Source organism: Oreochromis aureus, linkage group 3, assembly GCF_013358895.1.
Source record: "Oreochromis aureus strain Israel breed Guangdong linkage group 3, ZZ_aureus, whole genome shotgun sequence".
Taxonomy (NCBI): Eukaryota; Metazoa; Chordata; class Actinopteri; order Cichliformes; family Cichlidae; genus Oreochromis; species Oreochromis aureus.
Window position 1 is genome coordinate 88611487 of NC_052944.1, and position 27868 is coordinate 88639354.

Consider the following 27868-nt stretch of genomic DNA (forward strand, 5'->3'; position numbering starts at 1 on the left):
CAGAGTTTCTCTACAGGAACACAGAGAGAGTTATTCCTTGTACTGTAAGGACACATTCAGCATTGTGCAGTAAATCCAGATCATCCCAGTTAAATGATTACATGGATGTGAGTGTGGTCGTCAGAGCAGCACTGATCAGTGTCAGGTTATAATGACCAAGGTGTACACAAACACTAAGTTTGAGTGTGTGCAGTGAGACTTCAGTCAAAGCATTTAACTGAGGTGTGAAAAATAAGCTGAACTCTACAGCTTGTTGTGGTCCCCTGTGGCTTGACAGCCTTCCAGCTGTTCTCCAGCATTTTCATTTACAGTCATAAAATATCTCCACATGTTGCTTCTCTTTCTCTCTCTCTGCAGTCCAAATGCGTATTCTGAGCACATCTGAGTCACGTGACGGCACAGTAACAAATCCCAGCAGGGCAGGAAGAAGGGGGCGGAGCAAAGTGCGTCTGCCGCATAAGAAGAGGTGTTCACACAGACAGAGCTGCTGTTTCATCCACAGCGAGTAAATAGTGAACCTCCAGGAGAGAAACATACTAAAGTATCGATCATATACCACTACCAACGTTTGGATCGATATCTGCATCGATCTGCACACCCTTGTCTCCTGGATCGTAGCTGAGATCAGCGTGAACCACGTGGGTCTCTGCTCCCTGACCTGTTTCCTGTGCTTGGAAAGAGTTCCAGCTTCATCACGGAGTTTCTCTCGGTTTGTGGGCTCATCTAAAGGTAAGCACCGAGCTAACTTCAACACTAGATTTACTAACCCTGCGCAAATTTGCAGAAATCCCTTGAACCCAACACCTACTAGAATTACTGACTTTTTTATTTTCTGTAAGACAAAAGCAGCAAAAATAAAAACTGTACCAAGAGTACAGTCTTAATGGCTCACTATACAAACAATCTGGAGACATAAATATTGACACGTGTAGCGCTGGGCTATATCATACCGTTCACGGTAATACCGGTGTAATTTTGGGCAACGATAGGAAAATGAATTATTGCGATAGAATATGGGTAAAACGCGCATGCGCAGTGCATATGTTTACATACGCACATGGCGGGTCGTTAAATGAAACGGATGAACCAGAACTGGTTTGTAGAAATGCTGCAACTTCAGTGGTGTGGAACTGGTTTGACTTTCGTCCGTCAGATGCACAACAAAGCACTATTTTTGGTAGAGCATGCTAGCGGGCCGTCGTTATTACTGTGTTTTTGGAAAATACTGCACACTTAAAATCAATCCTTTGATTTTTCTGAAAATCGTCAGTGCCCCTTATAATCCCGCGTGCCTTATGTAACTCTGGTTGTGTTTACTGACCTCGGAACGATTTTATGTACACGGTGCTTGAAAATCTGTCAAATGTTTCAGTACGACTTTGCTCAGCTATGAAGCCGCACCGCTTGATGGTAGTGGTGTTCGATACTGCATATTTTGGTATCGATCCGATACCAATACAGATACGATACTTTTCAATAAATAGGGTGGATGCCTCAGTGAATTACTAAATCGCAATTAATTTTCATGACCTTAAGTGTTTTTTGTGATGTTTCCTTTGGTGTTATTAATTAGTTAAAACCCAGGACATAATTAGGAGAAAGAATTTATTTATAATTAAATAAAAAATGTTTTATTATTGTGGCGGCTCGTGGTCTGCGATGCCGCTGCAGGTGAGATGGACTCACCTTCACTGCCTCTACAATGATGCCTCGCTGGCTTAAAACCTGTGCGCTGCTTGTGCTGTTGTTGTTTTTGGTGTTGATGTGTACAGCTGGCAGCAGGAGGGCTGCAGCCGTTGAATGTAGGCTACTGTTACAGCAACCGCGTGATCACTGTAAGTAGGGCTGCACGATTAATCGTTAGAAAATCGCGATCTCATTTCCAAATGACAACGATAAAAAAAAAAAAAGAAAAGACGATGACGATTGCACCGCATTTTGATCCGGGACTTAATCTGCATGAAAACAAGCGCTCACTCTTCCTGCTCAACAAATGACAAGGGCGTAGCCTTATACCACGTGATACAGACGCTGGCTGCTAATATTGGCAGGGAAAAACCAACGGAGAGCACGTCAGGGATGACGAGAAAGTGACTGGAGAAAATCCACCCAAACATCAATAACGGGAACCTTATACAGTGCTTCCCCATACCCGTCGAACGGAGGCTATTACTTATCACCTGACCAAAGATATGGCTCCCATCAACACTGTGCAAAACGAGGGATTTAGGAAAATGATCAACACCCTAGACAAATGCTACACAGTGCCGTCCCGCAACTATTTTTCTATTGTTGCACTACCTGCTCTATACACGTAGTGTTGAGCAACGGTGGAGACGGAATTTCAAGCAGTACAACATTTAGCGGCAACGACAAAATGTGAGGCATTTATTGTTTTTATGTTTATTGTTTTTATGTTCAGTCTCAACTGTTACAAAGTTGATGTGTAGTTAATAAGTGCAATAAATATTTATATTGGAAGTCAAGGGTTTGCAAAGAAAAGCGTCTGGACTTCTTTAAGTTGCTTGAAAATTTTTCAAGCAACTTAAAGAAGTCCAGACGCTTTTCTTTGCAAACTCCTTTGACTACGATGACCTGGATGACTGAGAACCTTCACAGACATTTATATTGGAAAAGAAAATCGTGAGAGAATCGTGATCTCAATTCTAAGCAAAAAAAACGTGATTCTCATTTTATGCAAAATCGTGCAGATCTAACTGTAAGGGTGGACAGCACGCGGCTCGGGTGAGCCGGAGGCTGGCGCACCAGCGGGACCTGCTGTTTTTTCTCCTCGTACACGTCTCTGAAACATCCAGAGTACATTCTGTGCTAATCTCACTGAGCAGGCGTACAGGCACAGCCAAATGTCTCTAATCTTTGCCCTAGAAACAAGTCTAATATTTATCTGTGTCTGTAAGCAAGTTTGACATTTGCAATGTGTGTATGAAAATAAGTATAAATACTTATTTAATAAAAGCTCACAAAATACCACTAATAAAAGGCCGGTTAGAATAATGTATTTCCCACAAATCACTGCCTCTGTTTGTATCTCTGTCACTGCAGGACCAACGTGGATCGAGAAGTCAGCACTCTCAGGAGGCCGACAATTTTGTTGAAGAAAGAAGTGGAAGAAAAAAATACAACAGTGACGAGTTTGGGAAAGATTTTACTGTGAAAGCTTCCCAAAAAATGCATCAGGTCATCCACACCGGAGAGAGACCATTCAGCTGTGACGAGTGTGGAAAGTCTTTTACGCAGTCTGGAAACTTAAAAGCACACCAACTCATCCACACCAGAGAGAGACCGTTCAGCTGTGGAGACTGTGGAAAGTCTTTTACGCAGTCTGGAAGCTTAAAAACACACCAACTCATCCACACTGGAGAGAGACCATTCAGCTGTGACGAGTGTGGAAAGTCTTTTACCCACTCTGGAAGCTTAAAAAGACACCAACTAATCCACACTGGAGAGAGACCATTCAGCTGTGATGAGTGTGGAAAGTCTTTTACGCAGTCTGGAAACTTAAAAGCACACCAACTAATCCACACTGGAGAGAGACCATTCAGCTGTGACGAGTGTGGAAAGTCTTTTACCGAGTCTGGAAACTTAAAATCACATCAACTCATCCACACTGGAGTTAAAGCGTACACCTGTGATCAGTGTGGCAGAGCTTTTACTCACAATCACAGCTTACAGAGTCATCTAGTTACCCACTCTGGAATTAAGGCGTACAGCTGTGACATTTGTGGAAAAACTTTCAGCCGGATAGGGAGCCGAAATACACACCTACGCATTCACACCAGACATGATGTGTACAGCTGTGATCAGTGTGGTAAACAGTTTACTACAAACACAGAGTTACGACGTCACATGTTTACCCACACTGAGGAACGACCTTATAAATGTGACCTGTGTGAGAAGACTTTTAAATCTCCACGTTGCCTGAGACGACACCAACAGATCCACACCAGAAAGACTCTACAAGTGCAGTTAGTGTGAGGTATGTATTTATATTTTTATCTTGTCAGCCCGACTGTTTGAAACAACTCTGCTCATCAAATTGTGTTAGCATGTTAGCAATTCTACTGCATGGAAAGGCAGCTCTGAATGATTATTCAGACTCTAATCACAGGTTTTTAGGGATAGTGTTTGAGAATTGTGTTATTGTTATTGTAGCATTAAACTAGTATTACTTTAATGTTTTTACTCTTATCGTTTTTATAGCACATTAAATGGAGCTGAGTGTGATAATGTAAACAGTAAAATGTAATTGGACTTTGGCAGAGATGCTCTTTATTTCAGGTGACGTTCAGGATAAAAATGTTGAAGGACTGACTTACACTGTCTTTGTGTTTTTGTTTAGAAGCAGAGCGACACAGATGGATCAAGTTCTCAACCCTGTCATCGCTGTGGGAAAGACTTTTGTTGTGACCTTTGTGGAAAAACTTTAAGTCATTGAAGGACTCTGAAAATACATCAACGTAGACACACTGGAGACAAAATGAACTACTGTAAAGAATGCGGGAGAGGCTTCACCACTTCAAAGGACTTCAAACAATATGAACTCCTTCACAGTGGCGTTAAAAAGCATGTCTGTGATCAGTGTGGGTCATCCTTCATCAGTGCACGTCAGCTTGAAAAGCATAAACGAGTCCACACATGAGAGAAACCATACAAGTGCAGACACTGTGACAAAACCTTTTCACAATCATGTGATCATACTAAGCATGAATGCAGACACATGAAAGAGAACTTCATCACGGCGCCCCCCGTGTGCTGCAGCCTGTTACAGCAGCTCTGCTCGTTCTGAGTTTCTTTCTTTCTTATCTTTTTTTCTCATAATTTTTTATAACTAACGTATTAGTAATTAGATAACAAATTTCCCACGTGTGGGACTAATAAAGGTTATCTTATCTTATCTGTGAAAGAGTTTGAGTAATCTCAGTTCATATTCCACTCAGAAACGATTCCATGTTACAAATAAACTGTTACGTCTTGATTCCTGCTTTTACGTTAATCTTGTAAATAGTACATTTGCATAACGACTGAAACCGGCCCAATGAATGAACAATGGGCTTGAGGTCAATTTCTTCATCATTAATATGCAAATTCTTATGAGCATTGATCAACAACCACTGGTCAATGGCCATGAGTACCATTCACAGAGTAAAAATTTGCATAATGATTATGAAGTTTACTGTTACCAATGTTCAAAAACATTTACTAAATTATCTTCTCTGTGCAAACATCAGCGTGATGCAGGACTGAAATCATTGCCATCTCTGGATCACAGTGAATCTGCAGAGACAGAAAGATCCTCTTCTGGTTTCAGGGTCAGACTTAAACCCTTGAGATCAGGCTCCACAGAGTTCAGGTGGAGTCTTCTGTAAAGATCTGATGAGGCAGCTATGAATGAAAATGTGCCTCTTGTTACATTTTAAGCTTTCTAAACTGTTCTACTGTAGTGTTTGTGTTGAGTGGTTCGCTTTGTTCCAGCAGTTTGATTAAGAAATCTGTTTCCTGTTATATTTTTATTGAATGCATTGATCCATGTGTTCTGCAGTTTTTTTTCAGCTTGTTTGTGTAATGAAATCCTGCAACAATTAAACCAAAATTTTATATGTTAAATAAAGAAATGGTTTACTGGCAAAGAGTTTGAGCCGTGATGTCATTTCCTGTATATCAGAGCAACGCCTGAAGTGACCAGTGTTTAAAGTCAGAGTCAAATTTTGTGTCAGCGATGCTTCATTACGTTATCTGCTAACTGTTAGGGTGTAGAAGGACGAAACTCCCAGGGTGACCAGTGGCAGGAGCTTCCTGATGCAGAGAGTTGAGTGTGGGGATATAAAAGAGAAGCTGAGGCATCCCAAGGTTAAAGCTGGCATAACTGAACTTTAATGTTTGATGTGTGTTTTGGCTCTCCTGCGCGCAGTAATTAATAGCTTGAACACAGCAGAGCTTGATATAAAGACCTGGGTGACAACTAACTTTATGCTGCTGATTATACTTGGCCCTAAAATACCTAGAAATATGGTATCTAACCAGATACTTGCTCTGGATGGCATTACCTTGGCCTCCAGTAACACCTTGGAGTAATATTTGACCAGGACATTAAACAAATATTTAGGGCTGTGTGATGAACCAAGTTGAAAAAGCAGAAGGAGTCACAAGAATTATTAGAAAAACAGAGTTTTCATTCATTTAACCCAAATATTATATTTACAAAAGTAATTAATGTTAAGCTCATAAAAAATGTCAAAGAAACAAAACTGAACTCAGGCAAAGAACTGCAAACTTAACAAACCAAATGACTGCACAAAGAAATATAACTGACCTAAACAAACATAACTGACCTAAACATGAAATGACACAGAAGGGTAAATATATTGTCTGATCAGACCACTATGACACACGAGGAGTTTTTCCTTTCCAGTCACCTTTCTCACTCACTATGTGTTAACAGACCTCTCTGCATTGAATCATATCTGTTATTAATCTCTGTCTCTCTTCCACAGCATGTCTTTGTCCTGTTTTCCTTCTCTCACCTCAACCGGTTGCAGCAGATGGCCCCGCCCCTCCCTGAGCCTGCCGGAGGTTTCTTCCTGTTAAAAGGGAGTTTTTCCTTCCCACTGTCGCCAAAGTGCTTGCTCATAGGGGGTCATATGATTGTTGGGGTTTCTCTGTATCTACTGTACAATATAAAGCGCCTTGAGGCTACTTTTCTTGTGATTTGGCGCCATATAGATACAATTGAATTGAATTGAATTTGTTCTTTAGTATCTCTAAAGGGTTAAAGTGCTTCCTCACATCTGCTTCATCTTCAATATGAAGGGTTGTAGTGGGAGAAGGTGGTGTGAAATCCTCATAGGTTTGAAGTGAGGAGGTTGCTCCTGTGGGTGAAGTCTTTCATAGCATCTGTTGTGGGGGGAGTGGGGAAGGTGGGGGGATGGGGTTGCTGTAGCTCAGGAAGTAGAGCAGGTCACCTACTGATCGCAAGGTTGGAGGTTCGATCCCAGGCTCCTCCAGTCTGCATGCCAAGTATCCTTGGGCAAGATACTAACCCCAAGTTGCTCTCCGATGCATCCATCGGAGTATGAATGTGTGTGAGTGTAGTTAGAAAGCACTCAGTATAGAGGTATTGCTTGTGAGAATGGGTGTGACTGGGTGAATGTGGAGTGTTGTATAGAGCGCTTTGAGTACTCCGGGAGAGTAGAAAAGTGCTCTATAAGAATCAGTCCATTTACCATTTACCATGAGTGACCAAAGTGTCTCTATTGTTGGGGAATTCTCTATTGAGTTGTGAAAGCTGCTTGATGTCTCATCAAACCGGCAGTAAAAGTCGTTGAGGGTGTTGGCCAACAGTGGAGTGGGGCTGTGTGCTTCCTGAAGTGAAAATCTGGCATTTAGTCAGCTGTGAGCGAGTCTTTCCCAGCTGACTAATGCTTAAGAACTGCATTGACCCCATTTCACTCAAGGTTTAAAATTCTGCCTGCAAATATCAGAGGTGTAGTCACCTGTGTCCATATTTTCTCCAGCATACGGGGGATTCCCATCATAATAAATCTTTTGGTAAGAGGTGATAAAGAACCTAATCAAAATTTTCCATCCAAATTCCCTCCATCTTTGTGAGGTAGTGCATTTCCATTGTTCTTTCCATATTTGAGTCCATTCATCCTGTGTTATGCACACTCCTCCCTCCTTCTCCCATAATATCTTATTTGTAAAAAATGTATACAAACAGGAAATGTGTTTTTTGTTGACGTCACCACTAGGGATGCACCGATATCGATACCGGTATCAGGTATCGGCCTCGATACCACATTTTCTAAAGTACTCGTACTCAAGTTCCTCGATACCGGGGACCGATACCACGGTCTGAGCCCTGTCTATGTTTGAGAGGCATGTAAGGGGTTAATCACAGGCGCCGAGTGCCCGCCCCCATGCCGGAGCTGGGAGAAGGCGAGGCGAAACAAGTGAGCCGTGTGGAACTATTTCAAAGTAAACGAAGACGCGAAAACAAAGGCGGTGTTGTGGAAATTTTAACAATAACCTGCATCACACCCAGTGAGCTTGATTTGAAGTGGGTTTAATGAACACATTGCAATGTGGAGAGAGTATCCCAGTGAAACACCAGGATCATCTCTGAATTGTGGCCACCGCCCTTACATCTTATATACAGAGACACAGACAAAGAACATTCCTCAAACTCTCACATGTTGGCCCCTCTCACGGGGGACCATACCTTCTCCCTCACAGAGAGAATTATGACCTTGTTTTCTGCTTAGCCTTCACCTAAGGATTTACATCCCTGATAAGCAGAAGGAGTCTCACTATCTGTATAATGTCTCCCATTACAACGGCCTCACTGTGTTAACATTACACATGCATGTAAACTAGTAACAGGAGTGCTCTTACTATAGTAAAGTGAGAAAGTGATATAACTATAACTAATGTTATATGATTAAATATGTGATTAATACATGAGAAAAGAAATCTGCCACCACAGCGGACTGCATATAGTGCTCAGCTCAGCAAACAGTTACCCTTTGTCCTCCCTGGTGAACATGATGTGAGGAATCTGACTTTGTAGCTATACCATTCTGGTCATGTGATCATGTGGTTTGTACGAACGCTCCTCTTCCTCAGAGGATCCACCTGTGCTTCCTCTCCTCCACCTGTTACAGTGAGGGAACGTCCTCCATGATGGAGGAGCTGCTGGAAAGTGCTGAGAGTTTCCTCCAGAGTGAGACCTCTGTCACAGTTCAGAGGATCTACGGCAGCAGAGACCTTCATGGACACTAAAAGTCTCAAACACACAACAACAACATCACACTGACTCCACTCTGACATCACTGATCAATAATCAAAGAACACACAGATCAAACTGATTGATCAGCCATCAGAGGAGTCGGATCAATGGAGCTGCTTCTGTTCCTGATGTCCCCTGTTTGATCCTGGACCTGAACTCTCCCTGCAGAGGGGACACAACACAGTCAGACAATGAAGTTTCATTTCTAGTCAAAGCACCTCTAAAACTGAATCACTGAAGTGATATTTTATTCACATCAGAATTACATGTGAGAAGAAAATGTACAACCTCATTGTTCCAGACTGTCAGAATCAAAGAGCATCACTGACTCACACTGGAATGTGGCTGAATGTAAGTGAAGCTCTCAAATAACTGGTCAGTTTATGTCCCTACACTCACCTGTGGTCGTGAGCTTTGGTAGTGACTGAAAGAACGAGACTGCAGATACGAGTGGTGGAAATGAGCTTTAACCTGGGTGAGGTGTTTTGGGCATATATCCACCGGAAGGAGGCCCGGGAACGTCTTGGTGCTCCCCAGTCAAGCTGGAAGAGGTGGCTGGGGAGGGAGAGGGAGGACTGGGCTTCTTTGCTTAGGCTGCTGCCCCGGTTAAGAGGAAGAAATGGATAGAAGGTACTTAAAGATTAAACTGTTGCTAATGTAAACTGTGGTACCTGGAGCTCCAGTTATTAGTGTCTGTGTATGATGATGAGTTTAGAAGTGAGAGTAGTCGCAAATTAAATTTATGGAAACGTCGCGTTAAAGTATCACCAATAAAACAGTATCAAGGCTACTAAGTCAGTTTCATAAATCTAATTTTCCCACTTGTTGATGCCCAGACTGGTTGAAACTAGATTTAGTTTGCTTGCTGTTGAAACATAATCCAACATAATCATTCTAGTGGATCATTCAGGCAGGTTTTCTGTGGTTTTGAAGGGCAGCTGGACAGACTCCGCCCCCTCCTCCACCTCCACCTGACAGACTGAGAGGACACAAACACACCGTGAGCTAAACAGATGGCAGCAGCAGTTTGCAGCAGAGTTATAGAGAAAGCTGAAGGAGAGAAGCAGACCACAGCAGGAGGTAACAGGACAGAGATCTAAAAAGTCAAAGCAGTTTTTAAAGATGTTGGAGACGATCAGAGTCTGATGGTGCTGCTTCACAGTCATGTCTCCTGTCAGTGTGGATCTACTTACTGCTGAAAGTGTTTGTGGACCTAAAATGAAACATTAGAGAGTTCAAGGAGTTCTGATCACAGATCCTGTCTTCTGTCAGGATCGGTTTCTTTGTAGGACAATATGATTCTCAACAAAGCACCGGATTTAAAACACATCTTCAACCTGGAGCCTCAGAAACTGTCACACATCAAGGTTTCATTATTTCTACACATCACTAAGTCCTCAGGATCAACACAGCTCATCTCTACAGTTCTGTTTGAGCTGCTCTGTTGGACCAAAGAGTTAAATCAGCTCCACTGAAACCTGCTGATAATCACATGACCTCAGATGAGCTGCTTCCTCCAAACAAACTGAATGACTGTGTGGATCTGTTCCATCAGTCATGTTGAACATGAACAGCTTTGCAGGATGAAAACAGCACAAGTATAGTAATACTTCAAATAATTGTAAGCATTTTTTTCTTCAACAATATTCTAAAAGTGCATCTGAAGCCTCGTGATATAGTTGAATCTCTGATTTCTGTCTTTATTGATAATGTTGATTTCTACTTTGTGATCTGTGTTTTAGTTCTTGATTTGTTTGCTATCTCAGCATGTAGAGTTCCAGTCTTACTGGATTACTCCAAGTTCTGTTTGCTGTGAGTTTTCAATGTTTCATTATTTTGAATTGTTTGGTCTTTCTTTAGCTCCAGTTTCACCAGTGTGTTGTCTGTGTGTTTAGTTCTGATCTTCATGTTTGCTTCTTTCAGAAAGAACCTGACTGACAACATGACAGCAGCATCTTACAGGCCTGAGGACAGCCTGGAGGAGAGGGTAGAAGGGCAGAGGACAGGGGAAAAGACTAGAATACATAAATACATAAACACATAAATCAGGAGGAAGGTACTGATTTTGATTCAGACCAGGTCTTGTATTAGATTTTTAGCTGTAACCTGACAGGACCTGACCAGAGATGATGTAATAGAAGTGAACCGATTTTGGTGATTTGCAGGTTCATAATTTACATTTTAAGATTTCAAAATACTGACTCTGAATCGTTAAATTTAAACTGCGGTTTTCTTCAGTTTTTAATGTTAGTAAGAAAAAAAAACCCAAACCTTCAGAGGTCCAGGTTACCGAGGAGACAGTACTCCGTCTTTAACATCATCCAAAGAAACACCTCAGACTTCAGATCAGATCCATAAAAATTCAGAATAAGACTAATTGTTATTAAAATGTCTCAAACATTCAAAGACATGATTTTCTTTTTTCCTGTCTGTGAGCTAGAATCATCATGGATAAAAGCAGCAGTGTAAGTGTGTATGAGGCATGTTGTATGTTTTGAAGAAAGTCTTTCAGACTTGAAGTCTGCTGACTGTAAAATAAATAGCATGTCAGGGGTAATACAGAAACCCCTCATCACTGATCACATGCAAATTTCAACATGTTGACCTCTAACCCCTGTTTAGTCTATAACTCTGAATGAATTCATGTGTTTTTAGTTATTGTTAAATTGGTCCTAAATTTCATTGTGAGTGACAAAAAAAGGCTTAAATCTAACTTTCCTAAAGCAGTAGGAACCCTGGTTTCATCCTGGGAGAATCCCAAGAAGAAAACAGCTGCAGACCAAAACAATCACACAGGTTCATCTCACGTTTGCCAAAACAATATCAATGATCATTTTATTCTCCGATCCCAGCAACAAACTGTTCCAGCTTCTGCAATCAGGCAGAAGGTTGTGCACCATCCGGGCAAAAACAGAGAGGCTCAAGAGGAACTTAATGTGATGAAGGTTTCTGTGGCTTGTTGTTGAACATGTGTTTCAAAGGCTGCGTGGAGCCATGATTCATTTAAAAACTGAGAAAAAGCTAAATAAAACCAAAGATCCAGAAAAACCACTGCGTTAGTTTACCAGTCCTGTTTACTCTTTATAAGTGATTGTACAAACAGTTGACCAACAAACACAAACAAACACTTGTCTGTTGGTGAGGAGATGGTGCACCCCAGTGCTTATTCATAATGAAGAAACCAGCTCAATCCCAACCAGGTCTAATCGACCGTGGCATTCACGTCGATTATCTCTTTAGCTGGAATGTCCATTTCAAACATCAGTGTTATCATTTAAAACTGCATTTTTAAGCAGACTAGGGGTGTTTGGAGTTGATCCGAAAGTAATGGTTTTGTACTACCAGGCTGCACTGGACAGCATAGTAAGGTACGGCATATCATTGTGGTATGGCAGGCAAAATCTAATCTGCTGCATGTGGTGTGGTCTACCATGAAGGTGATGGGGAGGACTGGAGACCTCTCAGGGACAGAGGGCTGTGTTAGACTGTCATAGACAGAAGATGAAGTGTCTCAAAACACTTTAAAATTACATTTGTTACAATACAACTTTATTTATAGAGCACAGTTAAAAAACAACATTATACCAAAGTGCTTAACAAAAAAAAAAGCAGAAAATAGAACATAAATATTGCAAGACCAAAACAAAGTACAAAATATGCTAACAGGTCGATGTCACTAATACACAGAAATAGCAATGAAATGCACATCAAATAAAAACATGGTAAAAGCACCAAAGCATAAAAGAAATGTATAAAAGAGAAACAGAATAAGTCTACAAATCAGGTGCAGCCAAGGCAAACGCATACGGTCACCTCTAGATTTCAGCCAAGATCTTGGCTGCACCAAGATTACCAGTAGATGATCTTAGTGCTCTAACAAGGACAATCTAAGGAATTCGATAAGGTAGCTCGGCGCTGTGTTGTTGATAATTTAAAAAGTAAGCAGCAGTATTTTAAATTGGATATGATATTTAATGGGTGCAGTGCAGATCAGCAAGAACAGCAGTAATAGAGGCAAACCTCCCAGTTCCAGTCAGAGGGCATGCCTAGTCTTAGAAATGAGATGCAGTTGGTAGAAGCTAGATCTATTTACAGCAGACACTTGTTCATCAAATTTAAAAGAGCTATCCAGCAACACGCCCAAATTGCTAACAGTGTCAGAGATGGAACTGGCAAGGGAACCAAAGGCATCACCAAGTTGGCCGCGAGGGATATTACTATCAAATACCACGATGTCTGTTTTCTTATCATTAAAGATAAGAGTTTCTTAAGAGCCATTATTTGACCTCACACAAACAGTGCAGAGACAGAGATCATCAGTTAGTTCAAAGTAGATCTGTATATCATCAGCATAACTGTGAGAAGCGATATTGTATTTCTGAAAGATTGCACCTAGAGGGAGCATACAACACGCTAGCTTCAGGTACTCCTGGGTGAAGCCAGGTTTCTGTGATGATCAAGGCACAGCTTCTGGATTTTATTTAAATTCTCTCACACACACACACACACACACACACTATTTATCTGTTATCTATTCCTCTTTTCTTTTAATGTCTATTGACTTTGTAAAGGCAGATTCTGTGACAATCCTAGAGTCCACACCAAATTTAAACAAGGGGACATTAAAGTTCATTCTATCATAAAGAGGAAATTACTATAATAAAACCAAAGTTCAATATCTAGACAATGGCACCCGAGAAACTGTTACTTTTAACATCACTGTTTTCGATCTGATCATGTCTCCCTTTCTCCAGACGTAACATGTGTATCTCCCAATGTTTCCCTGTGTGGGGTTTTTCAGAGTCAGACTGAACTCTCCAGTTTCCAGCAGGTCTTTATTCATCTCTGTTTTATCTCTATAGTCCTCATCCTGTTCTTCATGCTGGTCAGATGCATTATGATACACATGAACCTTCCTGCTGTATCTGTCCTTCCACTCCACTTTAGCATCTTCAGACACGTTAACTCTGGTTTTGAAGGGCAGCTGGACAGACTCCACCTTTGAATCAACCACCACCTGGGGGACTGAGAGGACAACAAAGAACAACATGAGTTGTTTGACTAGTTAAAGTCTGAAATATGTCCGACTTCTCCACTGAACAAAGACAGTGCTGCATTTCTTCTCTGTCCAGTCAGTGGCAGAGATAACCATTTGCTAAAAGAAGTGTTATTGTCACATGTCCAGACTCAAAGCTTTACTTGCTGTCTTCGAAAGAGAATCAAGAACTTGTTCCATGAGGGGCGTCCTATGAAAGAAGGTAAACATATTTAGACTTTCAAGTTCAATTTCCCTTCATGGGATGAAATGTTTCTCTTAGTCCAAGTAAGTGCAAAATTGTCAAAGTGAAAACCACTCAATATAACACTGAACAAAACAATAGACAATGCAAGGTGATAAAATACAAGCAATTTTTTGGAGATTGAAAATCAATCTGAAAAATAATCAAGTGTTCAAAACCTCTGGTGTGACCCTCTGGATTGTGACTCTGATACTGGATATTGGACTCAGAGTAGCAGAACTCGCTGCAGACTAGCCAAGAAGCTGCTAGTCTGCAGCAGGGCTGAGCATCATCACTGATTTCTATAATCGATTTGATCCTGGTTCGTTTCACTTCAATTTTGACTGAAACAGTCAGAAATGTTATAATTTGTCATCTTTCAGCACAGTGTGTCCATGTATGTGCCGTCTGCGCTTTGTGTTTACGCGTTTGTATGGAATCTGCTTACCTGCTCTCATTTGCTGTTTTAGCTTTGAGCTGAGATTCTGGCGTTTCTGGCAAAATACATTCATATTTAAAAATCAATCCTGGATTTTACTGAATCGATATTGAGATATTCAAACTAAAATCAATTCTAAGCTGACTAGTTCACAGCTAACCGAGCTTGTTCACTAGATAATGTTGGGCCTACGAGGACACAGATGACTGAGGAAGCTGACAATAGTCTTTCAGTAAAAAGTCTTTTTACTTCCTAACAGCAGATATTTCTGCTGTTGGGATGTAATAGAAAAGTATATTGGACTTTGTTAAGAAGTTAAAGTTGCTCTGTATTAAAAATGTGAGGAAGAAGCAGCAGATAGTGTACCTGGAGAGCAGGATTGCAGACTTGGAACAATGCACCAGGACAAACTATGTCATTGTTTCACCAACAAGAAACCCGCAGCAAACTTAAGGTTTGTAAACAGGAAGCTAAATGGATCTCATGTCTTCATGGATATGTAACAAATGCAATGTTGGCATAGCCAAGAAAGCCTCGAGAAATTGGGTAAAATTCAAAGCACTTGGACTACAAAGTAAAACTAAGCTAAATGTAACACTGGAAGATGTGGAAAAATACCAGTGAGCAACATGAACTGGACTATAAACAAGGTGACACGCATCCACACTTAAAGCACACAATTAAAATAACTGATGTGGAGAAAACAGCTGCATCACTCAGACGATTGCTGAATATAATCAACTCCAACTTAAAACATTTGAATATATGAATCACAATATATCAGGTTTTAAAACCATCTAAGAATTAGGGGTGCCGTCTTCAGATCAGGGGCTAAAGCAGCCCTCAGACTGCCAAGAACTGACCTCTCCCAAACTCACCTGAAGCATGAAGCCTAAGCTGGTGTGATGGAAATCTGAAACAGACTGAGCTACACAAAAAACCCGTTCCCTTTCAGGGCTCTAGAGTGTGATCAATTTGTTCACATTTGCGACTTAATTTCTCAGTGGTGCAACTAAAAGAAAATCGTAGGTCTCACCAGCCTTTCGCGTATATCATGGTCTATCTACCATATCGTGGTCTAAACCAACCAAAGGTCGTCAGGGGTGGGACCTCTCTGATAGTCCTGTCGGCCTACATGTGTGTATGTTTGAAAATGCAGGCGCATAGACAGAGGTGAGCAGTAGGCTGGGTTTCAATAACTGATTTAAAATGATTTTAGCTTGAATAAAGCAACATTAATTCATTAAATCCTGAATTCATTTTTCAATGTAAATTAATTTTGCCAGGAACTCCAGGAGCTCACAAACTATTTCAGGAACCACCAAACAGCTACAACAGTAAATGAGAGCAGGTAAACAGATTCCACACAAAGACAAACACAGAGCGCTGAGATGTTGGCTTTCTCGGTGTGTTCGTGCCGTCGGGGCTGAAAGTCGACATCTCACTGATTCTGAACTGCAGGTTTTGTCCCTCTTTGACCCAAATGTACTTCAAGAACAGTTTCCCATCTCAAATCTCTGTTTTCTGCACAATCTTTCTTCTTATTACGCACCAGTCTACCATTGGGTTCAGCGCTGTTTTTCTTCTTTTCCCCAAAAATGTTTAATACTAACAAAATTAAAACTTTTAAAAATTATGCCAAATTGCAAAACTCTTAGCTGTGTCTCTAATCAAACCTCTGTAACATTCCTCTGCTTCACTGCAGCAGCATCAGGTAATGTTCAGATGTTCATTCATGGTTTTCTTCAGTCTTGGTTCTTCTGCAGAATATTTTTAAGGCGGTTATCTGTTATAAAGCTGGCAACATGATGCACTGCATTTACTATGGTGAGTGTGGAAAGACCATGGCCGGCAATACTGATACACAGTGGATCCAGAAAACACATTGTATGCTGTGATAAATGCACTGCCCGAGTGTCCCCTCTCCCCACTGCCTTTAAGTGGCAGGCAGCAGCAAAAAAGGTCATCAGACGATGATCAAGTTTATCATTGTCTACAATATTGCCAAAGCACTTTAAGCACTTTTTCAGTAACTTAAATTTTGTAGAAATCTGCTTCAAATAAAGAACTTTGTGTTGACAAGATTGTTAATCATTTACAAATCAATATTGTCTGTATGGCAATTTCCCCCTGAAAAAGTGCAAATGTAAAAATGTGGTCTTAATTGATGCGGTTGAAAAATCTGGGTGCAGCGAAGCAAAAGGTTAGTCAACAGCCATCACTTTATATGGCTTTAATATGGCTTTCCAAAACGGTCAGATAAAATGTTTTTAGTATCATCAGTAACTGACCCATTATTTTTAGTTGTTGTATTGCAATAATTCTCATTGCTGCATTTCTAGTTAAAAATTAAAAAAAAAAAAAATGAGGCTGGAGAAAAAAAAAAATTTGTTTAAAAAGGTCAAAAATGAATATGATATCAAATATCAAATCCAAGGCAAAACCATGTACGCTCTGACCTCTGACTTTAAGCTCCACTTGTTTCTTCAGCAGGATGTTTCCCTCCCTGCTGTAGACGGTGCAGGTGTAGGTGTTTGTGTCCCAGTCTGTGGGGTGTTTCAGTTTCAGACTGAGATCTCCAGATTTCAGCAGGTCTTCATTCATCTCTGTAATCCTGGTGCTGTTCTTCAGGCTGGTCAGAGCCGTTCTTATACACATGGACCTTCTTCTTGTTCTCCGTCCACTCCACTTTAGGGAGTTTTTTTTAATCAGACGAACTCTGATTTTGAAGGGCAGCTGGACAGACTCCACCCCTGAATCCACCTCCACCTGGGGGACTGAGAGGACAACCAAGCACAACATGAGCTGAACAGGCAGCAGAAGCTTTTTCTTCCTCATCAGTTGGAGGTAAATTGCAGCAGACCCTTTCTGCATTTTGGATTGGAGTGGAGAAAGATTACCCACTGCTAGGTAAGAGAGGCTGGCCATACTTCTTTTATCACATCCTACTTATGTGAGGTAGTCTTTTCTGCTGTGGCTTCAATCAATATAAAAATAAATAAATAAATAAATTATACAGTTCATAGCTGGACATTGAAAATGAACTCAGAGTGGCGGTTTTAAAACTCCACCCAGGTTTGAGAAGATCTGCAGCAACAAGCAGCTCACACCAGCCACTAAAACGATGTCAGGATTAAATGTGTTATTTTTACACAACAAACCTTTAATTTCTGATTTTTCCATTGAGGGAGTTTGTCAGGAGTTTTCCTGTATTGCAACTCAGGTCGGAATAAAACGCTCAGACAGGTTAACGTGTACACGGGTGAGACTCAGAGAGACTCGCCCCGCTGCAGTAAAAAGGAAGAGTCTTTATTCAGAGAGCACATACAGGAAGAGAGAAAATAGAACTGCAGGCTTCCTGTGTAACTTCCCCATTTAGGAGTCTGCACAGAGTTGCAGAGTTTAAGCTGAATACTGAAAAGAGCAAACACATTTCGATAATGAAACGTACTTTTAAGCATAACATAATAAAAATCCCAAAATCCTAAGAAATCTCTTAACAGAGTTGTTTATGTTTTTCACTCCATTTTACACGGAGGACCTAAAAGAATCACACTATGAAGATGGTTTGTTTTTCTGTCATTTAAAAGAGTTTATTTTATTGAACCTGCAATTTATTGATGTTTAATTTTATTTGTTCAAATGTTTACAAAGGTTTCATGTGTGAAATAAACTGCAATGGATTTTCTTGTAAAACAAAGGGGGGTTAGCAAAAAAAGGTTTGGAACCACTGGGTTAAGATGATTAGAGATAAAGATGAAAATGTACCAGCGAGTGAAGAAAGTGTGTTGAGGAGATGGAAGTAGTTTGAGAGGCTGATGAATGAGGAAAATGAAAGAGTGAGAAGCACAGATAAAGGAAACAGTGCTTCATTATTTCAGAGGATTAGTAAGGAGGAAGTGAGGGCAGGTATGAGAACGATTAAGAGTGGAAAGAAAAGAGGGCAGTGGACCTTTGTGATCAGACTTTCTAACACATCCTGTTGTTTAACAAGTATCCTCTCACTTTAGAGAGAACTGATTTTCACAAACAAGGGTGATGTGCACCTTCAGTAGAAGCATAGCAGAATACAAGTGCATGCATGAGAGGCAGACAGGTGGGAAGGTGAACATGGAAGTAGCAGAAGTAGTGAAAGTAGATGAGTTTAACTACCTGGAGTCAACCCTTGAAAGGAATGGACAATGCAAAGGGAGGTGATAAAGGAGAATGCAGGCGGGGTGGATTGGGTGGAGATCAACATCAAAGGTGATTTGTGACAGAAGGAGAGCAGCAAGGCTGTTAGGGGTGGATGCTGGAAGAGGGGGAGATGTAGGAGGATAACTTGTGGCAACCTTTAAAATGAGCAGCCAAATGAAGACAAAGTAATATAATCCAGGTAATTAATGAATGTGTATAGCCTCAGTATATTCATTCAGCCAAAAGATCTGGCACAGACACAATGTGCCTCATTTAACTGATTACTTTTGGGGACAGAGTCAAAGTGAACAAAGGCACTTTGATGGCACGACTTGGTCTCAATATAAAGAATATTGCAGAAGCACAACATTTTTCCCATCATCATCAGTGAATCAAGTTAATATTATATGAAATACAAGTAAAAACTAAGTGCACACTGACCTCTGACTTTAAGCTCCACCTGTTTGTCTATCTGGAATTTTCCTCCCTCCTTGTTGTAGACGGTGCAGGTGTAGGTGCCTCTGTCCTTGTTTGTGGGGTATTTCAGGGTCAGACTGAGGTCTCCAGTTTCTAGCAGGTTCATCTCTGTTCGCTTCCTGTATGCTGGGCTTTGGTCTTCAATCCTATCACAACCATTCTGGTGCACATGGACTTTGTTGTTGTATCTGTCCTTCCATTCCACTTTAGCATCTTCAGGTATATTTTTTGCTTTGGTTTTGAAAGGCAGCTTTACAGACTCCACCCCTGACTCCACCTGCACCTGACAGTCTGACAGGACAACAAACAACATGAACTGTACAAACAGCAGCAGCAAGTTTTCAGAGTTTTAAAGAAAGCTGAAGGACAGCAATTCTTTCAACTTCTGGACCTTTGAGTGACACTTAAGGAGCCACCAGGGGACACTTGTTAACCACTAGTGTGTCTGGCACGAGAGACTCACCTGACATGAAATAGTGTTGAAATCTATATGTGAGACCCCCAAAAAACACAAGAACAAGAAGAACTACGACAGCTGTGGCCCAAAGTGGAAGTTTTTCTGTGGAGAAACAAAAAATAAATGAATAAATAAATTATGACCTTTGAATTCTGAAGTTAATCTGAGCCACTGTCCACCAGCTCTGACCTCTGACATAGTGCAGCACTACTTTCTGTCTCAGGATGTCTTTGTCCCTGTAGATGGTGCAGATGTATCCTCCTGTGTCTCTCTGTGGGCTGTTTCAGGGTCAGACTGAAGTTTTCAGCAGGTCTTCATTCATTTCTGTTCGGTCTCTGTAAAACTTGTCCTGTTTCATAAGTTTGCCACCTTTGTTTGAATACTCCTGAACTATCAAGAGTTCATGGTCAGAGCGAGTCCACTCCACTCTGGTGTTCTCAGGCAGGTCAGGTGTTGTTTTGCAGGGCAGGGTGACAGACTCTGAGCCTTCCTCCACCTTCACCTCCACCTGATGATCTGAAAGGACAAGAAACCACAATATCAAATATTGGACCAATAGCAGTCACACTCATGGCAAATGACAAGTTTCTGCATTTCTGACCTCTGACTTCACTAATGTGGCTCACTACTCTTTGCTTTGAGTGGTAACTAAACTGGAATTTATGAACTGGTGCTACAGCTACAGACAATTGAGGGATCATAATGAATGTTTCAGTGTTTTAAAAGAAATCTTGAGTTTCCATCATGGACAATATGTAAAAAGTCTACTGACATTTGTCTCCCTGAGAAGAGAAGACAACTCTGCACACCTAAAAGAATGCAATGCCATATACCACAGAGGCTGTATCAGTAAGATCTTATTTTAGTTTACTTTCCTGCTCATGTTTGTTGTTTCATTTTAAGGTTCGGTCCATTGGAAATCTTTCTGTTAGGTTAATCAAGACTGTTGCAGCTCCTCCAACCAAAGGCTGCGGCAGGCTGAACATGAGGACACAGATGACGCGCAACAATAAACGCATAAAATACACTTCTGTAACATTTGCTCCTTTTATTCCACATGCAACTGTCCAATATACAAATCAGCACATGGGATCAACTATTAAACAAACGCACAGACTGCACAGACAAATAACTGCAACTCACAATGGCTGCACTAATTACTATGCCAAATTACAACTTGGCCTATGGCATCAATTAGTGCACAAATATACAAAAAACTAGTGATGGGTCCAGCAACACTGACGCACCGACGCTTGTATCAAGCTCACAGAGCGAAACCTGTATCGGTGCGTGCGTCGCTTTAAGAAAAAGTCACGTGATCGATACAGCTGCTGTATCGCTTATTGCCAACGCGCCAAACTGTGTTTAAAAGGTATCGCATCCGCATTTGTTAACGGAATGAGTCACCACCAAAAAACACACAAAAGTACTCTCGCAAAGATAAAAAAAAAAAATACATATCTTTCTACAACAAATACAAACACATCTCTCCGTTACAAAATGGAGCCCGAAAGAAAAATAAATGTTTCTGCTGTGTGGGATCATTTTGATCTTTTAACTGCAAATAAGGTAATAGTTTGTCTGTCTTTGTTTCAGTGTAATCTATCAGAATAGGAAAAACAGCAATGTGACTTGCAGTGTAAATTATTTATTTCATTTTATGCAGGTTAAGTGTCGCATCTGTTCTGCGGAGCTTTCTTACACAAACAAAAGCACCTGTCATCATTTTTGGAGCAGCCTTCAGGATCTCCAAGTATTAACATGCTGTTTTTAGACTTGGTGGATAGCATTAACAACCTGCTAGCTGCAAATAATCATGTGCAGTTCAACAAGATTATTAACAGACAAAAAGAAAACATATTACTCATACAAAAATAGTTTTCTAAACAAGATCGCTGCAAAAAGTGCAGCCTTACCTAATGTCCACCATACTGTTACTCATCTTATATTATGATTTAGGCTTAGAGTCCTGCCGTATCAAAAGATGCCAGCTGAGCTGGTTCATGCATCTTACAAGGATGCCTCCAAACGGAGCTTTTTCTAGGCATGTCCTAATGGAGGAGGACCAGGGCAGAACTGGGACTCGCAGCTTCAGTTAACATTGACACACTTTGGCAACAATAGCAGATATAGGTGTCCACTTCATTGCATGTTCCTGTCACCTGTCTGAGAATGATGTTGTGATATAAAGGATTATCACACCTGTCAATAAAGCCTTTTATCTGCAGCCATGACCTGTCACCGAGCTAGCTTAGCACGGCTAGTTAGCCTCTCAAAGCTCAAACTTTCAACACAAAGTCGCTCCAGACTTTCTCACACCACCCCTCGCTCTCCTACATTAAAGCCATCATTACATCGGTAATTTCACACACTGCGTGTATCTACCTGTGCGATAATGATCAAACTTCGGTCTGAGTGCAAGATAAACATTGTTTACATATAGTATATAACATAGTAAGAGTTTCTTACCGCTCGTGAGGAGCAGGAGCAACAGCAGCATCTTCAATCTCCTGCAAGAAACAGCAACCCGTTAAATCCAAATACTTCTCATTGTTGTCTTAATATTTGGGGATTTATATCTCATATTTGGAGCCGTGGATAAAACACAGTGGAGGGAGAAACACCAGCTACACTGTTTACTTTCGGTTTCACGTGAACAGCAGTGTCCTGTCTTCCAGGTTAACTGGTTTTACTTTCACTGGCATATGTATTGTCTGAGGGAGCTGCACTGCTCAAACAGCTCTTATCTCCAAACTAAACTCTCAGCGCCCTGAACTTGTTTATTGATCAAACTTACGATGATAAAACATTACAAATACACTTACTCAGCAGTGGCGTGTTGTAATGCAGTTCATCGCTGCATGGTGGCGCCTGTTGTGTCATGACTGCAGGTCACCCTCTTTTTTTATTCTTCGTTGTGTACGCGGACTAGTGTGCTCTCGTGTGTGGTAGAGCTGGCACTTTTATTTTTGATATTTAAATTCTGGACACAAGACGTCGCACACCTTCATCATGCAGCTTTTCAGAAACTCTCCTTCGGTAAATGTCCGGGCTGATTTGGCTTTCTCCTCTGCTACAATAAAACTTTCACAACAGCTTCACTTTGTGATTTTGCTCTGGTGACAAAAGTCTGCTGAAATGTCAGATTCTTCTTTAGCTCTTCTACTTTCTGTAGTTTCTGCTCTGCATTCAGGTTTTTCAGATAAACCTGACGTTTTGTCTCATAGTTTTGTCTTAAATTAAATTCTTTAATTACAGCCACATTAGCTCCACTAATAAGACACACGGGTTTACCAGCAAAGTTTGTAAACAATCAGTCTCCCACCGGTGCTGAAAGGCTCTGTTTTCAGAATCAACTTTTCTCTTCGCCATTGTGAGGTGCTAGCTAACACACGTTGGACTTGATTGACGCGGGAATGTTCCCAGTTAGCCTAGCGTTCAGTAAGGAGGCTGCAGCGCTGCATTATGGGATCTGTAGTTTGTGTGTTATTATTACCTCATATTGCCGGGCCATGCATAACAATAATAATAAATCTATATAAAATGATCTCGCGGGCCAGATATAAATGTCTGCCGGGCCAGATGTGTGAGTCTGACACATGTGCTCTGAAGTGTCAAACTTCTTTTCTCGTTTCTGTGACCTCAGCACACTGACAAACTTGAAGTTGCTAAAGATTTTAAAAAGTGATAATTATATGGAAGAAACGCCTTTTTCATCCGTTTAATCAAACATTTGATCCCCCCACCTCCCCACTCCCACCAGCACAGAGCCATCACCACCATCAAAGACTTCACCCACAGGAGCCCCCTCCTCACTCCACAGCTATGAGGATTTCACACCACCTTCTCCCACTACAACCCTTCATATTCATGATGTGAGGACGCAGTTTGACCCTTTAGACCTACTAAAGAACCCAGTCCGCCTGAGCTTATCTTTATATTTTTACATGTTGTAGTGCCATTTCTGGGAGTATTTTAAGTTGCTATACATCAATACAACCATTATATCCCAAATTTTAATCATATGTATGCATTAAGTCATCAGTAACTAAATAAATTGCAATAGTGGTATTTTTACACAAATTTCTAGTTAAAGTAATTTCAGAGGTTCATCCCTGAAAATTGTAAATGTAAAAAAGTTGCATAAAACAGTTTCCAAATTAATTTTGAGTGTCTTCATAGTTTTATTTTTGAGATACACCAATTTGTATATACTGCAGCCACCAACTTTGAAATTCTCATTTACATGACTTATTTAAACATTCTCCTCTTGAATGAAAAATTCTTAAAAACATCTTTTATGCTTTAAGAGTAAATAAATCTGAAAGCTGTTCCATCCTAAAAGAGTACAACAATGTGTAGTTTATGATGTTCTAAAGGTTTCAGCATCTTTTTGAATTTGTCACATGTGTGGAAAGGTATGAGTGAGCCTTTGTATCATACTGTGAGTGATGCTCGTCAGCACACAAACCCAGAGTTTCTCTACAGGAACACAGAGAGAGTTATTCCCTGTACTGTAAGGACACATTCAGCATTGTGCAGTAAATCCAGATCATCCCAGTTAAATGATTACATGGATGTGAGTGTGGTCGTCAGAGCAGCACTGATCAGTGTCAGGTTATAATGACCAAGGTGTACACAAACACTAAGTTTGAGTGTGTGCAGTGAGACTTCAGTCAAAGCATTTAACTGAGGTGTGAAAAATAAGCTGAACTCTACAGCTTGTTGTGGTCCCCTGTGGCTTGACAGCCTTCCAGCTGTTCTCCAGCATTTTCATTTACAGTCATAAAATATCTCCACATGTTGCTCCTCTTTCTCTCTCTCTGCAGTCCAAATGCGTCTTCTGAGCGCATCTGAGTCACGTGACGGCACAGTAACAAATCCCAGCAGGGCAGGAAGAAGGGGCGGAGCAAAGTGCGTCTGCCGCATAAGAAGAGGTGTTCACACAGACAGAGCTGCTGTTTCATCCACAGCGAGTAAATAGTGAACCTCCAGGAGAGAAACAAACTAAAGTATCGATCATATACCACTACCAACGTTTGGATCGATATCTGCATCGATCTGCACACCCTTGTCTCCTGGATCGTAGCTGAGATCAGCGTGAACCACGTGGGTCTCTGCTCCCTGACCTGTTTCCTGTGTTTGGAAAGAGTTCCAGCTTCATCACGGAGTTTCTCTCGGTTTGTGGGCTCATCTAAAGGTAAGCACCGATCTAACTTCAACACTAGATTTACTAACCCTGCGCACATTTGCAGAAATCCCTTGAACCCAACACCTACTAGAATTACTGACTTTTTTATTTTCTGGTGCAAGTCCCGAGGTGTTAATCACCCCCAGTAGCGGTTTTAGATACGGGCGACACGGGCGGTTGCCCGGGGCGGCATCGTGGTGGGGGGCGGCATCACGGGCATCGGCAAAAAAAAAAAAAAAAAATTGCTTGTACTCATGCTGCCCAGACGTCATGCCAGCGCATATTGGGAATGGCATAGGCACCGATCGGTTTTCTATCGCCCATTTGCTGGGAGTAAGGGCGCCCTCCGTTTGCGAGGTGCACCTGCTGCTTGCGGCACAGGGAGGAGAGGGCGGGGCGGCGGGGGATTCTCTGGCTGGCTGGAGCAGCATATAATCAACTCGCAAAATAAAACAAAATAAAAACAAACCAACAAACACGAAAACACCAGACATCATGATACAGACTTATAATTTGCACCGGTGTTTTTTCGAAATTCAATACGCGAAAAGTGAGCGCGAGAGCCCTCGGTGCGCCTACTCGCTGCTGAAGTCAAAGTAAACTTTATTGTCATCTCCGCTATATACAGTCCAGTATATAGAGAGACGAGACGACGGGGCTCCAGTTACAGCAGTGCAAGTAAACAAATAATAACTGTAAGAAGAGTAAGAAAATAAATATACACTTTAGGACTCGGGGTAAAGGGATCAATGACAATTTAATATTTATAATTTACAGTTTGATGATTTAAAGTCTCACACACAACGCGTCGAAAGGGGAGAGGGGGCCGGCTGCTTCCAAATAGAGCACATTTCATTCATAATAATGTAAATCCAAGCCCATTATGTATTCATGATTTGAATCCTGGGTTGTGTGAAATCCCAAAAATACACCTTAGACAAAGTGAATCTGTGAACTAAGGTGTAGGTCTGTTAGGTTATGTTGTGGTGATCCTCGGGTTGGAGGATGGAGTGCAAAATGGAAGATGGACAAGAAAAGTTCAAAGCCATCAGGTGCTTAGTTTAGAAAAAAGAGAAAAGAAGAGGAGGAGAAACGAGCAAAAGATACACATAAGCAGATGTGTGATTGGATAATGGCAGGTCATCCTGAAACAATCAGAATCATACTTTATTAATCCCTAAGGAAATAATGTGGGTTACAGTTGCTCCAATAAGAAATGGTAAAAATAGTAACAGTAACAGACTAAATTCCAAACAAGACATTATGTTACAGACTTTAATAGTAATTAATCATTGTCAATTGTTGATTTGTCCTGTTCTCATTGTATGATGAATTATGATGGCTGTTTGGTAGCCGTTTGCATACAATCCATACTCTCTCTCTCTCTCTTCATATGTGTGTGTGTGTGTGTGTGTGTGTGTGTGTGTGTGTGTTTCTCTGGCGAAATTCAGTATGGTTCCGACAACAGTTTTATGTTAATGTATAATCCTTAATATGTTTTATGTGTGTGTGTGGGGGGAGGCCAGAGGGAGTGTTCGCCTGGGCGCCAAAACAGGCTAGGACCGCCACTGATCACCCCTGCTGAGATTTGTACAGGTCATATGCTCGATTCACATCCTGCTTTTGTTGTGCAAACCACCCATTGTCTTTGAGGCCTGGCACATTTGCTTTTGCACACACATACAAACGCTGCAAATCTGTGTTTATTTGACAGTGTAAGACAAAAGCAGCAAAAATAAAAACTGTACCAAGAGTACAGTCTTAATGGCTCATGTCAGGAGTTTTCCTGAATTGCAACCCAGGTCGGAATAAAACGCTCAGAGACAGGTTTTACGTGTACACGGGGAGACTCAGAGAGACTCTCGCCTGCAGCATAAAGAAGTAGTCTTTTATTGAAAGCACATACAGGAAGTGATACAGGAAGAGATAAAATAGCTGCTGCGTGCAGACTCTGAGTACAGAGTGTAACTTCCCATTTAGGAGTCTGCACAAAGTGTGCACAGAGTTTAAGCTGAATACTGAAAAGAGCAAACACATTTAGATAATGAAACGTACTTTTAAGCATAACATAATAAAAACCCCAAAATCTCTTAACAGCTCACTATACAAACAATCTGGAGACATAAATATTGACACGTGTAGGGCTGGGCTATATCATACCGTTCACGGTAATACCGGTGTAATTTTGGGCAATGATAGGAAAATGAAATATTGGATAGAATATGGGTAAAAGCAGCATGCGCAGTGCATATGTTTACATAAGCACATGGCGGCGAAGAAGAGAAAGTGGTCGTTAAATGAAACGGATGAACCAGAACTGGTTTGTAAAATGCTGCAACTTCAGTGGTGTGGAACTAGTTTGACTTTCGTCTCTGTCAGATACACAACAAAGCCTATTTTTGGTAGAGCATGCTAGCGGGCATAAAATACTGCACACCTAAAATCAATCCTTTGTTCGACAGTGCCCCTTATGTACCTTATGTAACTCTGGTTGTGTTTACTGACCTCGAAACAATTTTATGTACACGGTGCTCGAAAATCTGTCAAATGTTTCAGTACGACTTTGCTCAGCTACGAAGTTGCACCGCTTGATGGTAGTGGTGTGCAATACTGCATATTTTGGTATCGATCCGATACCAAGTAAATTCGGGCCAGTATCGCCGATACCAATACCGATACGATACTTTTAAATAAATAAGGTGGATGCCTCAGTGAATTACTAAATCGCAATTAATTTTCATGACCTTAAGTGTTTTTTGTGATGTTTCCTTTGGTATTATTAATTAGCTAAAACCCAGGACATAATTAGGAGAAAGAATTTATTTATAATTAAATAAAAAAGGTCTTATTATTGTGGCGGCTCGTGGTGCTGCTGCAGGTGAGATGGACTCACCTTCACTGCATCTACAATGATGCCTCACCAGCTTAAAACCTGTGCGCTGCTTGTGCTGTTGTTGTTTTTGGTGTTGATGTGTACAGCTGGCAGCAGGAGGGCTGCAGCCGTTGATTGTAGGCTACTGTTACAGCAACCGTGTGATCACTG

General features: G+C 41.1%; 2 protein-coding genes across 3 annotated transcripts in view; one reads left to right on the forward strand and one right to left on the reverse strand.

The window, feature by feature from the left end:
* Positions 1-673: 673 nt before the first annotated feature.
* On the forward strand, positions 674-4494 carry LOC120438420 (gastrula zinc finger protein XlCGF49.1-like). The gene is made up of 3 exons (XM_039608839.1): positions 674-729; positions 3064-3997; positions 4361-4494. The coding sequence occupies exon 2, from the start codon at positions 3190-3192 to the stop codon at positions 3994-3996; it is 807 nt and encodes a 268-aa protein (XP_039464773.1). The 5' UTR covers positions 674-729; positions 3064-3189; the 3' UTR covers position 3997; positions 4361-4494.
* Positions 4495-12676: 8182 nt separating this feature from the next.
* Positions 12677-27868, reverse strand: part of LOC120438415 — a 190598-nt gene continuing 175406 nt past the window's right edge. Inside the window, exons 1-7 of one of the 2 annotated variants that reach the window (XM_039608832.1) lie at positions 22460-22495; positions 22104-22144; positions 19824-20150; positions 19641-19736; positions 19142-19468; positions 16984-17301; positions 12677-13831 (exon numbers count right to left, since the gene is read on the reverse strand). In XM_039608832.1, coding sequence (XP_039464766.1) covers positions 13479-13831; positions 16984-17301; positions 19142-19468; positions 19641-19647 — 1005 coding nt within the window. In that variant the 5' untranslated portion in view covers positions 19648-19736; positions 19824-20150; positions 22104-22144; positions 22460-22495 and the 3' untranslated portion in view covers positions 12677-13478. Of the gene's footprint in view, positions 13832-16983; positions 17302-19141; positions 19469-19640; positions 19737-19823; positions 20151-22103; positions 22145-22459; positions 22496-27868 lie in introns of those variants that run through there. The other variant, XM_039608831.1, reaches the window with a different exon arrangement.